The sequence below is a fragment of the Suricata suricatta genome, chromosome 13 (assembly GCF_006229205.1).
Source record: "Suricata suricatta isolate VVHF042 chromosome 13, meerkat_22Aug2017_6uvM2_HiC, whole genome shotgun sequence".
Classification (NCBI taxonomy): domain Eukaryota; kingdom Metazoa; phylum Chordata; class Mammalia; order Carnivora; family Herpestidae; genus Suricata; species Suricata suricatta.
The window spans coordinates 26,079,131-26,095,040 of NC_043712.1; the positions used below are offsets into that span (position 1 = coordinate 26,079,131).

Sequence of the window (15,910 nt, forward strand, 5' to 3'; positions counted from 1 at the left end):
GCAATGGCCTAAAATTATCACCTTTATTGCTGCTTCATAATTTTGAAAACCCACTTCCAATCTAAAGCTTCATGTCTCTGGTTAAAGAGAAGCCAAAGACTAGGGGTGCCTGGGTTAAGTGTCTGACCCTTGACTTCGGCTCAGGTCATGATCTCATAGTTTGTGGGTTTGAGCCCCACATCAGGCTCTGTGCTGTCAGCTTGAGATTCTCTGTCTCCTCTCTCTGGAGAGGCCAAAGACTGAAGTGCATCCCCAGGAAATAATTGGTCATATCCAAAATGTACCCTAATAGGATAAATATAATTTTTTATTAGTAACTAGTTACCTAACATTGCTTTCCATTCTAAATTTGGTTAGCAAAAAGGTAAGAAAAAAATTTTGTAAATGTAGAGGCTCTGAAATTTATAAACCCAAACAGGGATATATTGTACATACTCCTAGTTTTCCTCATCTTGAAAAGGAAACATGTTGAAGAGATTTTTATTCCTAATCATTATTTTTCCTTATTCATAGTTCAATTCTGATTCACATACTTTTTTATTTGGGGATGTACCATGGTTCAGTGAATGAGGACTCTGAAGGCAAATAGTTAGAATGTGGACTCAGCCAACAGCTTATTAGCCAACTAATCTTAAACCCTCTAAGTGAACTGAGGCTACCAATATGTACTGACCTCATGAAGTTTCCATAAGGACTACATGAGATGCTGCATGTAAAGCACTTGACACAGGACTTACCTCTTCCGCTCCAACAACTACTCCCACTGGCCACCAAGGTAGCTATTATCAATGTCATCACTCAACAAATACTTACTGAGTACATAAACAAATGAACTAAATGAACACTGTAAATGAGGAATTTCATACTTATCGTACATACCCATTGTGTGCTATCAAATCCGATTCGGCTTCCTTTAGATTTTGATACACCAGCTCCATTCTAAGAAGATAACAATAAATATTTTAATAAATTCAAAGCTATCTTTCTCTGTCTTATTTCACTTATTTCACCAGAGACCAAACTAGTGGTTGCCGGAGGGGAGAGGGTGACGGGGATGGGCAAAATGAGTTAAAGGGAATGGGAGATACGGGCTCCCGGCTATGGAATGGATAAGCCACAGGGATAAAAGGTACAGCACAGGGAAGACAGTCAATGGTACCGTAGTACAGTTGTATGACAGATGGGAGCTACGCTTGTGGTAAGCATAGCGTAACTGTTGAGTCACATGTTGTATACTTGAAACTAATGTAACATTGTGTGTGAACTATACTCCAATAAAAACTAAAAATTAAAAGAAAAGTCAGGTCTAGAGAATCAGAAGGAAGAAAGCATTATCAGTTTTCATCTGATAAGCTCCAAAAGACTTTGAAAGTAACAGGAAAAAAGAATGTCTTGATGGTCTAGAGACAATAGGAGAAAAGTTTCAAGCTCAAAGAAGATCCAAAGAGGTTTCTTATGCCTTGAAAATGTTCTTTACATAGAAGATAGAGATGGGAGGATACTAAAGAACAAGAAGAATGCCTTACCCTAAAAGTGAAATATGGCCCCAGTTTCTAAAAAGGACACTTGGGGCACCTGGGAGGCTGAGTGGGTTGAGTGTCTGACTTTGGCTCAGGTCATGATCGTGAGTTTTGAGTTTGAGTCCTGCATGGGGCTCAATGCTGTCAGTTTAGAGACCACTTGGGATTCTCTGTCTCACTCTCTCTCTATCCCTCCCCCACTCTCTCTCTCTCAAAAAAAAAAAAAAAAAAACCAACAAAAACTCATCACACTAAAAAATAAATAAATAAATAAATAAAAAGGAGACTCATCTCTCCACTAAACGCAAACTCAAGGGCAGGGACCAAGTCCAATCCTTCTTTATATTGCCAGGGCCTAGCACAGTGCTTGGTAATCAATAAATGCTTAATTATGGTTTGCTAAATGGAGGGAAGGAAAGCAGAAAAGAGGAAGAGATATCCTGAGTAATTAAGGCAAAGCCAGAAGTGGTCTCTCTTCATAAGCTCTGCAACTTACACAATAACATTTTAATAGCAGGGGGTATTTGAGAACCAACTACAAAGAGACAGCTTTGTAATAATCTTCATCCTTGTCAAGAGACTGCAAACTCTGTAACATAGTCCATGTTGCTCATTATAGCCCTCCATGAGTTTATTAGACTAAATTGCTGAGCTGAGCTGTTTGTTTTCTCTGCTGGATCATTCCCATCAGTATATAAACATGATATTATTTCTATCTTAAAACAAACAATAACCCTCCTGACCTTTCCTAACAATTTTACCCCCTTAAGCAAAACCCCTAATGGGTTGTCTGTTCTTATTGCATCCTCTCCCCTCCTAAGCTCATGAGTTTAAATTTACTCTGCCAACTATTCATCAAGATCACCAATGACCACCATATTACTAAATCCAATGGTGAATTACTACTCCTTGTCTTATTTGATCTATCAAGAATTGTTGATTGCTTCTGTCTCAAACACTTCAGATGTGTGGCTCTCAGAATCCCACACTTCTGGTTTTCCTGTTATTTCTCTCTGGCTGCTCCTTCTTGTTCTCACTGGCTAGTTCTTCCACCTCCCTGATGTATGAGAGGCCCTAAAAACTCAGACCATGAGACTTTTAGGTCTTTTATACCCCACATCTAGCCCATGAACAAAATCTGGCACCTCTACTTTCTACCATTAGTTCCCTGTCCAAGCAATTGCTGTAAATGATGTATATTATTAGAATAGCCTTCTATGGGGTACCTGGGGTGGCTCAGTCGTAAAGCATCTGACTTCGGCTCAGGTCATGATCTTACAGTTTGTGGGTTTGAGCCCCGTGTTGGGCTCTGTGCTGACAGCTAGCTCAGAACCTGGAGCCAGTCTTTGGATTCTGTGTCTCCCTCTCTCTCTGACCCTCCCCTACTCACGCTCTCACTTTCTCTCTCTCTCAAAAATAAATAAAACATTAAAAAATTAGAATAGCCTTCTAACTAGTCTGTTTTAGCCCTTGACCCTACAATCTATTCTTAACAAAGCATCCATGCTACTTGTTAAAAAAAACATCAGATCATGTCACATATCAGCTCAAAACTTTCCTATGGTTCCCAATATCATTCAGAATAAAAGCATTAGTCCTATGGTTTACAAGGCCCTTCCTCTCTTTCACTTCTCTACAGCCATATTGCTCTTTTCACTGTTCTTAAAACTGCCAGGCATGTTCCTGCCTTGGGACCTTTGTGCTTCTTTTGATCTCTAGGTAGTATGCTCCTCTTCTACATATCCATGTAGCTCATTCTCTTCAAATAGGCTGTTTCCTTTATTTTTAAAGTAATTTTTTAAAGTCTATTTATTTTGAGAGAGACAGGGAGAGCATGAGGAGGGAAGCGGTGGGGAGAGAGAGAGAGAGAGAGAGAGAGAGAGAGGGATTGATTGATTGATTGATTGAAAGAGTCCCAGGCAGGCTCTTCAGGGTCAGCACAGAGCCTGATGTAGGGTTAGAATTCACAAAACTGTGAGATCATGACCTGAGCCAAAATCAAGGGTCAGGCGCTTAACCAACTGAGCAACACAAGCACCCCTGTTTTCTCTATTATAATGGCCTTTCTATCCTTCTTCACCTGGAAAATTTATACTCACCTTAAGAAACCAACTTAAAGGGGCACCTGGGTAGCTCAGTAGCTAAGCGTCGGCTTTGGCTCAGGTCATGATCTCACGGTTCATGGGTTCGAGCCCCATGTCGGGCTCTGTGCTAACAGCTAGCTCAGAGCCTGGAGCCTGTTTCAGATTCTGTGTCTCCCTCTCTCTCTGACCCTCCCCTGCTCGCACTGTCTCTGTTTCTCAAAAATAAATAAAAACCATAAAAAAAAAGAAACCAACTTAAAAATTTTATTTCATCCATTAAATAATCAATAATAGCCTTTCTAAAGTAGGTTATTCAGCAGATTTTCATCCCCTACAAACTGCACTTATTACCTAAGCTCGAAGGCTCAAGGATAAGGACATAAAAGGACACAGTTCCATAGGGGCTGAAAATTATACAATTTTGGTGGTCCATTTAAGAAAAAGAATGCAAAAATATCTTTTGCAAACTTTACCAAAATATATAGCTTTGTAACATATTCCTAAGATTCCTTCAAGGGCCTTGGAAGTGAGGGTGCTTATAGTTTAAATTTCATTTATCTGGGGGCACCTGGGTGGTGTCCGACTCTTGATTTCGGCTCAGGTCATGATCTCACATTTTGTGAGAAAAAGCTTTGCATCAGGCTCTGTGCTTAGGATTCTGTCTCCTCCTCTCTCTCTCTCTGCCCCTCATCCTCCTCTCATGTGCACATGCACTCTTTCTCTCTCTCTCTCAAAAATAAAGAAAACATTTTTAAATAAATAAGTAAATTTCATTTAGTGTAATGGTTAATCTACCTCTCGTGACGTATAGTTGCTGGCAACCAGCCACAACTACAGCTGTAAAGGAGGAAGGCAGTCCCTATCAAGCAATGATCCTACAAATAGAGAACGAAGAGAATAAATAACCTGTGACCACTCTTTTCTCCAGGTCTTCAGTCTCCAGATGATGTTGCCCAATGGCTGGCCTCAGCTAGAAAAGGCAAGGGAGCTCAGCTAATGCAGTCCATAGAGGTCAACTCATTGAGACCCAGACAATTAAAGACGAGATGTGGGGGGCAAACGGAGACTACCCACCGTACCATGGTAAGAAATTGGATCTTACTCCATAGGGATGCTGTGCAGAGAATAACTTGATCAGATATTAAGAAAAATAACTGTGTCAGCTATACAGAAGAGGATTACAAAGACTAGAGACTAAAGACGAGTTCTTAAACTATAACTAGTAGACAGAGTAAGGTTCATGAGATGTGCTTTAAAGAAGTAACATATTATACTGTCATTTGCTTATATATTTCTTAACTCCTCTCCTCTTCAACCCCAAATTTCCCCAGTCTGTGACTTCCTAGATAGTCAAGCATTACACCTGACTCATCATTTCGTCTCATAGTCTGGTATTGTGTTTGGGCACACAGTAAGTACTCAACAAACACCCGACAAATACATGACTAAATGTTCTAAAAGAAATGCTATATCAAATCAAGAGGTTCAAAAAAAAAACTTTTTAAAGGCCTAAAGACAGTCCTATAGAATAAAAATTTAAGTGAAATGAATAAATAAATGGAAAGATGGAATCAAATGCCAAAAAGCAGGGGTAGATAAAGTCTCGTGGCTACTGAATGTCACTGATAAATGAGTCAAAATAAGATATGCCATTAAAGAGAAAGTATTTGGGATACAGGAGGTGAAGATTCAAATTTTTTTTTAACATTAATTTATTTTTGACAGAGACACACAGAGCATGAGCTGGGGACGGTCAAAGAGAGAGGGAGACACAGAAGCATGCTCTAGGCTCTGAGCAAATGGTCAGCACAGAGTCTGAGCCCCACGAACCGTTAGATCATGACCTGAGCTGAAGTCAGCCACTTAACAGACTGAGCCACCCAGGTGCTCCAGGAGGAGGTGAAGATTTAAAGAAAAATCCTTTCATTTTTTGAAAGAATATCCAACAATCCATTTCTTACAGAAACCAAAAAACAATTCTTTATATTTTTTTAAGTTTATTCATTTTGAGAGAGACAGAGAGAGCTAGCAGGAGAGGGGCAGAGAGAGAGGGACAGAGAGAAAGAAGCAGGCTCCGCACTGTCAGCACAGAGCCCGATGCAGGGCTCAAGCTCACGAAACATGGGACTATGACCTAAGCTGAAGTTGAGCACTTAACGGACTGAGCCACTCAGGTGCCTCAAAAAACAAGAATTCTTAATCTAGCATGATCAGTAATCATGCCTATAGCGAATCAAACAGTAATACTTAGCAAAAAATTTTAAGTTTTCAATAAGTGATCTTTTTCAATTGTTTACAAATTTGTAATCCTAAGCATCAGAAACACTAACCATGGTAAATTCATCAATCTTCCAGGCAGATTCCCCTTTTGCATCTCAGTGCCTTTTCTTATAGTAGATGCACTGCTCTCTTACTTACTCCCAAGTCACTGAAATTCTCAGGGCACAGGACTCATAAATATGACCTGAGACGGTAGGAAAACTTTGCTTATTAATAAGCCAAACTGCTTGGCCAGAAAACCTATAAAGTGTAAAGTCTGGGGATAAACCGAAGTATTTTTTTTTAATGTTTATTTAATTTTGAGAGAGAATCACAGAGCAGGAGTTGGGGAGGAGCAGAGAGAGAGACACACAGAATTGGAAGCAGGCTCTAGGCTCTGAGCTGTCAGCACAGAGCCCAATGCGGGGCTCGAACCAACGAACCCACGAGATCATGACCTGAGTCGAAGTTGGCCACTTAACTGACTGAGCCACCCAGGCGCCCTCAATTCTAATGGAAGAAATTCATATTCTCCTGAACAACGGTGGTAATGGGGGCGGGGGTGTGTGGAGGAAAGGATAAGAAGAGGGGAACAATAACATTTATGAAAGTGTGCCATACTAGATCAGATTATCAGATAGAATATTCTTCCTCCAGCAATGATCCACACATTATCATTCAGAACTAGCCAGTAATCAAAGACTGTTTACAAATCACGACTCTTAGATGATCTTAGCAAGCAACTGACCAACTCAAAAATATTTCAAACCTTTTTTGCACATGATCTAAATGGGTATAAGATTAATTTCCATTTCTAATTATGGCATATGAAATTGTTCATGGTGAATGACTGTTGCCAAACTTGAAATCCCAACTCCCCTTCCAACTCCCTCCTGGCCTTCTAACCAAACACACTCTGCGGCTCACTGCCCAGCCGTAAGACACACCAGCAGTTCCAGGAGCTAACTGAGCTGGTCAAGTTTGCCCACGTGCAGGACCAGCTGGACCACAAAGGCGATCGATCACTCTCTGAGCCCAGCAGTCACTATGTAGAAGCCCTTCTGGGCACTTTAGCTCTTTAGCCTTACGCCACTCCCCACCATCTTGTCCTGCCCCAGTCTTAAGGACAGCCAGCTCAGGGGATGGGGGTCTTGGCAGGGGGCAGAGAGTAGAAGGAAAAGCCTTTTTAAAAAGAGAAATGACTGCACTTTGACACTTTCCTTTAAAAGAGTAAGCACTTCCTGTTTTTCCAGCTTCAGGCTCACCTTCTGTTAGGAGGTGACTGGTAGGAGCCAGAGTAGGGACAAATGTTCCCTTGTCCCTCCTCCTCCCCTGTTCCAGTGCCACCAGGACGCTTCTTGTCTTTTCTGTTTTGACCTCCTCCCCATTCAGTATCGAGTGTATGTGTGCATGTGTGTACACATAAATATACTCATAAGGGGCAAAAAAATACATATAATGCAAAGTAAGATATCCTAGCAAGGAACACTGTAAGTGGCTTTCTAGGTAGTAAGAATAGCTGAATACTGCAGGTTCTGGGTGCTGCTTACAGGTCTAAGTCAAGGACATCATTAAGTTTTGGTTTACCCAGTGCTTTATACAAACACAGTTCACGGGCTTTGTCTTCATTACACCGAGGCAGCAATATTTTATAATTTTCTATTGTGATTCAGACCTGAAAGCCATCTCATCTTGAATCTTATCAATGTTAACGGTATTCTGTTTGAACATACTTGTATCTACATGTGGGACTAGCTCTATGAGTGAGGACACAAGTTTTGGGACCTGAACTTGGCAATCTTCAGCAAGAAGCTAAACTTATATCTGAGCCCAAGATAACTCATTTACAAAAACATGATAAATGAGAAACCTGTAATAATTAAATACGATTTTACTGATCAAGCAGCAACATAAGCCTTGAAAGGACTAGAATGTATAAGCTATTAACAGCTACCACCTGCTGAGTATCCACCGTATGTCAAACACTAAGTGAGACACATTACGTACATTGTCTCAACCAGTAGAGCTGCTAGTAGCTCCACTTAAAGAAACTGAGGCTTAAAGAAGTTACGTGACTTGCTTGCTGTAAGACACACAACCAAAGGAGGGGTCAGACTCAGGATTATCTAGGCTCCAAACTCATGAATTAATGCTGTTGCCACTTATACCAAATTATGAGTTCCTTGAGAGTAGGACCTGTGCTCTATGTATCTCTGTATTCCTGCAGAGTGCCCAGTATAGAACACATAATCACAAAATACTGATTGAAGGAGCACACAGAATTAAAATCAGATGGTCCAGGTTGGTGCAGTAAAAAAAACAAAACAAAACAAAAAAAAGGGAACAGCTGACATTCCATAGGGGGTCCTAGAGGCACTCTTTCCTTTGTGATGTAAACTGCCAGCCAATTACCTGAAAGGTGAAGCTCACAGATACTGCTCACAAGGCCATCACCCAAGAGTTTGCATTTCAAAGGCCTGTAAGGGTTTGTATTTCAAAGATCTAGAGGGTTGTTCAAGAATCTGAAGATTCAACTCCACCCATCTATGGAGTTTTGGCTGACCCGATAGATATAACATACAAATTCCTTATTTCAATGCTATCAAATACCTAGATTATTCAGACCTCACTTAGGAGATCATAGAAAGGCTAAACTTGTCTAACCAGCGAGGGCCAAAAGAAATTCTGTGGTGAGGCCCTAGAAATGGCCCAAAGTAGGCCTCCTTCACTGCTGGTGGAAATGCAAACTGGTGTAGCCACTCCGGGAAAGAGTGTGGAGGTTTCTCAAAAAGTTAAATATAGAGCTATCCTATAATCCAGCAATTGCACTACTAGGTATTTATTCAAAGGATACAAAAATACTGATTCCAAGGGGCACATGCCCGCCAATGTTTATAGTAGCACTATCAACAATAGCCAAATTATGGAAAGCACCCCAATGTCCACTGACTGATGGATGAAGAAGGTATGGTGTACACACACACACACACACACACAATGGAATATAATATCAAAAAAAATGAAATCCTCCCATTTGCAACAACGTAGATGAAACTATGCTAACTGAAATAAGTCCATTAGAGAAAGACAAATACCATGATTTCACTCATGTGGAATTTAAGGAACAAAACAGATGAACATAGGGGAAGGGAAGGAAAAATAAGACAAAAACAGAGAGGGACGCAAAGCATAAGAAACTTAACTGTAGGGAACAGAATTTCTGGAAGGAAGGTTGGTGGGAGGATGGGCAACATGGGTGATGGGCATTAAGGAGGGCACTTGTTGGGATGAGCTCTAGGCATTCTATGTAATCTATGAATCACTAAATTCTACTCCTAAAATCAGTACTACACTACATGTTAACTAAGTTGAATTTAAATAAAATCTTGGAAAAAATAGTAGGCCTCCTTAACTCCGAGATATCAATAATCCTTCTTCCCTAACCACTGATAAATATTGGAGTATTCTCCCGAAGAGCCTGCAGTCCTTGACATTTACTACTACAGGCATTTACTGCAGCAGGTTGTGATCACAGATAAAACCAGCTTTTCATTATTGCCCTGGCTTTAACACAATTTCAGTGTCTTTCTGAATTGACTTGTATTTCAAACATGACCTAAAATCATGGTTGGTTTTTTCTTAATGCTTTATTCATTTTATTTATCCTGCGCATGCAGAAAGGGGCAGAGAAAAAAAGGAGACAGAGGATCCGAAGTGGGCTCTGTACGGGCAGCAGAGAGCCCTATGCAGAGCTTGAATGCACGAACCGTGACATCATGACCTGAGCTGAAGTCAGATGCTTAACCGACCAATCCACCCAGGGGCCCCTAAAATCATGGTTTTTATGTTGATGCTGCTGATGTGTAAGTTAGTGCTAATCAAGGTTACTATTCTCTACTCTTCTGCTAATGAATCAAACAACTTTAATTGAACTAGAAGTCATTTTGTGTGAATTTTCTAAGAATATCCTACAATTGAGAACAATGAACAAATGAGAAATGCAATTCAGATATCATCAGGAAACAAAGTTTACAAAATTCTGAGTTCTCTTATGTTGCAAGAAACTATATTAGAATACTCGAGATCCATCTGTACTTCCCTGAAGTTTAAGTGAGACCTTGAAGTTTAATAAAAAGCTGAAAGCTTAAACATTTCCCTCAACAAAACTGAAAAAAATTTTAGAAGTTGGGAACTTCAGAGTCTATTATTCTAACTATAGCTACTATTTTTATGTAAAGCATTTTTTCAGCTGGAATAGAGAAACTAACTGTATTCCTTATAGATAATATTTTATCTATAATACACTAATAATGTACAGAAAGCATCTATATTTCCATTAGCATCTGTCCCCAACAAATTATAAAAATATGGAAGAAAAAACCCATTTCTCATTGTTTCTATCACCTTGTCAAAATGCCTAGTAAACAGTGACTTATAAATAAAAGTTTTTGAATGAGTCCTGAGTGTTATAAGTGACGAATCACTAAATTCTACTCCTGAAACCAGTATCACTATATGAAGATAATAATAGCTCATTATTTACTGATCTCTTTATAACATGCACTGTTCCAAATGCTTTATGTGTGTTAATTTATTTAAGCATCACGAGTCTATGAGCTGGTACCTTTATTGTCCCTATTTTGTAGATGAGGAAACAGAATATTTAGAAGTAATTTACCTAAGATCTCACAGCTAATAAGCAGCATAAATGAGGTTTAATCTAGACTTGAGTTTCTGCTTTTTACAACTAACGCCACACTGAATTTGGGGCACCTGGGTGCTCAGGTGGTTAGGTGTCCAGTGCATGATCTCAGCTCAGGTCTTGATCTTAGGGTCATGAGTTGAAGCCCAGCATTGGCTCCAAAGAGCTACACTGCATTCTAGGGGAATGGGTCAATATAGTAGTTATTTGTAGGAATGTCACATATAATTAAGAAGGGATTTTAAGTTAGTGGAGGAATTCGGTAAGTGATATTGGGACAAATGGTCAACCATTTGGGGGAAAACTTGAAGTTAGAGATCTAATTCATACCTCATACTAAAATAAATTCTATTTAGTTAAAAAATTTAAACCTAAATAGTATTTGATGAAAATACAGGTGAATATTTCCACAGTCTTTGGCTACTTATGACACAAAACCAGATGCCCTAAGGAAGAGAGTTCTTGATAGCTTTTCTACCTAGGAATCTTTTCTACCTAGAAATTAAATATAAATGTACTGGGGTGGGGGTGGGGGGTGTATACTATGGATACAAAGTTAGGGGTGCCTGGGTGGCTCAGTCGGTTAAGCATCCGACTTCGGCTCAAGTCATGATCTCAAGGTTTGTGGGTTCGAGCCCTGTGTCGGGCTCTGTGCTGACAGCTAGCTCAGAGCCTGGAGCCTGCTTCAGATTCTCTACCTCCCTCTCTCTCTGACCCTCCTCTACTCAAGCTGCCTCTCTCTCTCTCTCTCTCAAAAATAAATTAAAAACATTAAAAAAAAGTTAAAAGACAAATTAATAAACCATGAAAAATGTTTGAAGTATATATGATAAAGGTGTAATATCCTTAAAACTATGCACAACAGCTACAAAATAATATGCAGAGAGGAATACAAATTTAAAAACTTACCTTTGCTGATAAATAGTGCTTGTAGTAGTACAACTGAAACAGCAGAAACGCAGAACTTGTCAAAGTTAAAACCGCCAAAATCACGTTCTTATTGATTCTACTCATTAGTCTGTGGTGCTCACTTGGTTGTTTTTTGAGAGTAACCCAGCTGGTGTCATCTTTTTTGGATAAGAAGATAATCTTGTTTTCTGTAAACAAAAAAATATATACTTCTAAAGAGACGAACACCTATTTTTACTTTTTCACCTTTAATAACTAGCAACAGAACAAAGAAAAAGTTACCTAAAGTTCCATAGTACATTCTCTGAGTTGCTAATTTCCTCTCCTAAAGAAATAATCAGATGAGCCCAAACATGAAAACACAAAAATATTTACCACACATTTTACAAATAACAACTGCAAATAACAAGCATTAATGGGATATGTACAAAACCTGACATCTATGGTTTGGGGGCTTCTCCAACAGACTTTCTGATTCAGTAGATCTGGGCTGGGCCTTCTGAATTTGCATTTCTGACAAGTTGGCACGTGCTGCTGACCTCACTAAGAACCACTTCCACAGAGGAAATTGAGAAAAGGTTTGGTCAAGAAACATCATCGGTAGGATAGCTTTTTGTTGTTCTTGTGTGATCTAGGTTGTGGCCCGTTTTTATAAATATGCCCGGCAGGTTTTCAGTTCTTTCCAAATATAAAGAAAGTGTAAAGATAAAAAGTTTTCTTTTCATCTTTGGCTGCCTCTGATTATTTCTTTAGAATAAGAAATTTAAAATAGTTTTACTTCTTTGTATCTCCTTTGCATGGTTTGATTTTGGTTAAACACATTACATTTGATTCTCAAGTGATCATTTTCATTCCTGTAAATAGACTAACACCTCTATCACCGGATGTCTAAACTTTTTATGACAGCTGAAAAATAAGGGGAAATCGGCAAATTTATACTTACCCTCCTGCTTTCTCTCCTGCTTCAATCCTGACTTTTATTAGTTTTACCTCATTGTACTTGTATTCTGTTACCACAAATCTCACAATTATTTTGTTCTTGTTCCATGCTGTTCCCTGCCAATCTCCTTCTGCTGTATTATCTCTATTCATCTACCGGACGGCTGATAGTCATCTTGTTATAGTTTATCAAAAAGAACTTACGGATACTATTTACCTTGAGTTCTCACACTATTCGAAAACACTTGTCAGCTTCGTTGGGCTGAGGTCGCACTTTCTTTCCCCCTGACAACGTGTAGATCTTATACAATAATGCTATAATACTAAATATCCCCTTGAGAATATCTGATCCTTCCCCCAGCACTCCCCTTTAATTAAAAATTTTCAGTTAAAAAGTTGACCTTTGTAATGTGATGAGCAGAGAATGTATTCCTTACCTCTGAAATCCAATTTTTTTCAAAACTAGGTTATGTAATGATGTTGATGAATGTACAGCTGACCCTTGAACATGGGTTTGAATTGCCTGGGTCCACTTATATGTGGATTCTTTTATAGTATGTACTGTAAATGTATATTCTCTTCCTTAGGGTTTTTTTTCTTACGATGTTCTTAATAACATTTTCTTTTCTCTAGCTTACCTTATTGTAAAAATATATAGTATATAATACATATAATATACAAAATATGTTAATTGACTGTTTATGTCATCACTAAAACTTCCGGTCAACAGTAGGCTCTTAGTAGCTGAATTTCTGAGGCGTCTATTAACACACATCTTCAACTGCCAGAGGAGGATGGTGTCCCTAATCCCCACACCATGCAAGGGCTAATGTATACTAGCTTTTCTTCATTATGTGTCCTTCCAATCTGTAGAACCAAGATTTCTTTTTTTTAGTGGGAAGTTTCTTAGGTTGTATGTTTGAATGTTTTTCCTGTTCTAATGTTGAATTCTCTTATTTCCAGAACACACCTGCGTATTTATTTCATCTCCTCTCATTGCCATTGTACTTTGTTCAACTTCCAAAAGCCTGTTGTCTTGCTCTTTACTGACTTTTCAACAATGTTAATTCTCCTTTTTGCTTCCCATATGGTCTTTTACTTCTCTGATTTTATTTTTCTTTCTTTCTTGAGCTCTGCCAGAATATGATTTATTATATGCCACTGTCTTACTATTTCTTCCTAGCTAATTAGCTTTGTCTATTCTTTTAAAGAAGCAATTATTTCAGGGTGCCTGTGTGGCTCAGTCGGTTAAGTGTCTGACTTCAGCTCAGGTCATGATCTCATGGTTTGTGGGTTCGAGCCCCGCATCGGGCTCTGTGCTGACAGCTCAGACTCTGCAGCCTTCTTTAGATTTTGTGTCTCCTCTCTCTGCCCCTCCCCCACTCGTGTTCTGTCTCTCTTTCTCAAAAATAAACAAACATTAAAAATAAATTTAAAGAAGTGATTGTTTCCTTAAGTTTGTTAGGCCAATACAGTTTTCTCACGAGTTCTTTATCCCTTGTTTTTCTCTGTTTATTTTTTCCTTTTTTTCTTGTAGCATTTTTGGGGAGATACTGTGCTCATTTCTTTTTTATTATTTACCAGTGAATCATGTGAACACAGCTTGGGTCAGTTATTTACAAGAGGCCTGTGGAAGGCAGAAACAGGCTGTGTTCTGGACTAGAAGGTAGCCTCTGATATACAAGAAAGCATTTTATGACACACTGTTTTGCACATGTGTGTGAGAGAGAAAGAGAGACAAAGAGAATGTGTCTGAGAACAAGTGAGAGAAAGCTGTTTAGCCATTACTCCTTGCCCCACCAAGAAAGTGATTCCTGCAAAGATGGGATGGATCTGTACATTTTCTCACATGCTTTTCCTTTCCTGCTGGTTCAAGCTGCTAAACAATCCAAGGAAGCTCTTACTGCCTTCTTCTGCATCCTGATCCACTGGAAACAGATCAGAAGATCTCTCCCCCACTGCACTGCCAGCTCTATCTGAGATCTCTTCCTGACAGCAGCCTCGCTTAATCTCCTCCTGCTTACAAGGGACCATTTCTCAAATAGTCTGATTTGGGGTTACAGGATTCCTGGTCTCACCAAAGATGTAATCTCTGTCTCTCAATCTCCTTGTTGTTTCAGCGTAATTTTAGATAGAATAGGGTACAAATGCCTCTAATCTGCTATCTTAAAAACCAGAAGTCTTGGTTTCGAGTTTTAAAACAATACAAATGAGCTTCTAGAGCTGAAGACTACATGAAACAAACACTGTATTATATAAAGTCAACAAACTACTTAAGAGAAATGATACCAACAGTAATAGGAATACTTGATTTACAGATGGTGTATACAGCAAAAATAACTGAATAAGTCATGATCATGTTCTGTCTCCTAAAACTGCAAAAACTGACAACATACATAAAATAACATTGATGATGATATTTGTTTTTGCTGTCAGCTAAAATCCGCTAAAACAAATACTCAGATAAGGGCGGTTCACAAGATAGCAAGAATATCCTTCATTTTCAGTATTTCAGCTCAGTTTCTTGTAGTTATGGTAAACAGTGCATCAGCATATTGTATACTGATTCCCATGTAATTTTCTAAAGAGGCACGGAGAGTGCGCCATCACTCAGCATGTTCTACGCCTGAATTCATAAATAGAAAAAGCATAAAAGACCTATGTAAACCACTACAGAAAGAGAAAGACCAAATTAACATCTTGTTCTCTCTTTGGACATGTCTCTAATCTATAATTAGTTCTTACATGAAATAAACCTCCACAACATATCGCCAATCATTTAACTCTAAGGTTGTTATCAGGATGATATCAATCCAACTAACTTGACTTCATGATTTTCTATAAATGCCAAGGCAATTCAATTGCAGAGGAGGAGCGTTTGCCTATCAAAACATTCTTCTTTACTAGCATGATTTTTAAAATGAAGAACACAGGAGCGGCCTGGGAGGCTCCGTTGGTTGAGCGTCCAACTCCTGATTTCGCCTCAGGTCATGATCCCACGGTTCTGTGGGATCAAGCCCTATGTGGGTTCCATGCTGAGCATGGAGGCTGCTTGGGATTCTTTCTCTTCCTCCCTCTCTGCCCCTCCCTGGCTCCCGCACATGTGCACGCACATTCTCTCTCTCTCCCTCTCTCTCTCTCTCTCTCTCTCTCTCTCTCTCCCTCCCTCCCTCCCTCTCTCTCTCTCTCTCTCTCTCTCTCTCTCTCTCTCTCTCTCTTTCTCTCTCTCTCTCACACACACACACACACACACATACACACACACGACTTTAAAATGAAAAATATGGTACTTAAAAAAAAGACTAGCTCACTGATTTTACCTCTCAAATATCTCTGGCATTAACTCCCTCTTCCTTCTTCACTGTCAATCTAATGTAGACTCTAACTGTCCCTAATGTCCTCATTTTAATGGAGCCCTCGTCTCCACTTTCTACCTAGCCATAATCTCATCTCCACAGTGACATATATGTCAAATTGCTGAGGGATGATTCAAGTTG

At 39.3% G+C, this 15,910-nt stretch overlaps 1 protein-coding gene across 4 annotated transcripts in view; it reads right to left on the reverse strand.

Annotated features, from left to right (window-relative positions):
- Positions 1-15,910, reverse strand: part of FKTN (fukutin) — a 94,973-nt gene that overhangs the window by 71,543 nt on the left and 7,520 nt on the right. For 3 of the 4 annotated variants that reach the window (XM_029921108.1, XM_029921107.1, XM_029921106.1), the window contains exons 2-3: positions 11,475-11,662; positions 880-939 (exon numbers count right to left, since the gene is read on the reverse strand). In XM_029921108.1, coding sequence (XP_029776968.1) covers positions 880-939; positions 11,475-11,579 — 165 coding nt within the window. In that variant the 5' untranslated portion in view covers positions 11,580-11,662. Of the gene's footprint in view, positions 1-879; positions 940-11,474; positions 11,663-15,910 lie in introns of those variants that run through there. The other variant, XM_029921109.1, reaches the window with a different exon arrangement.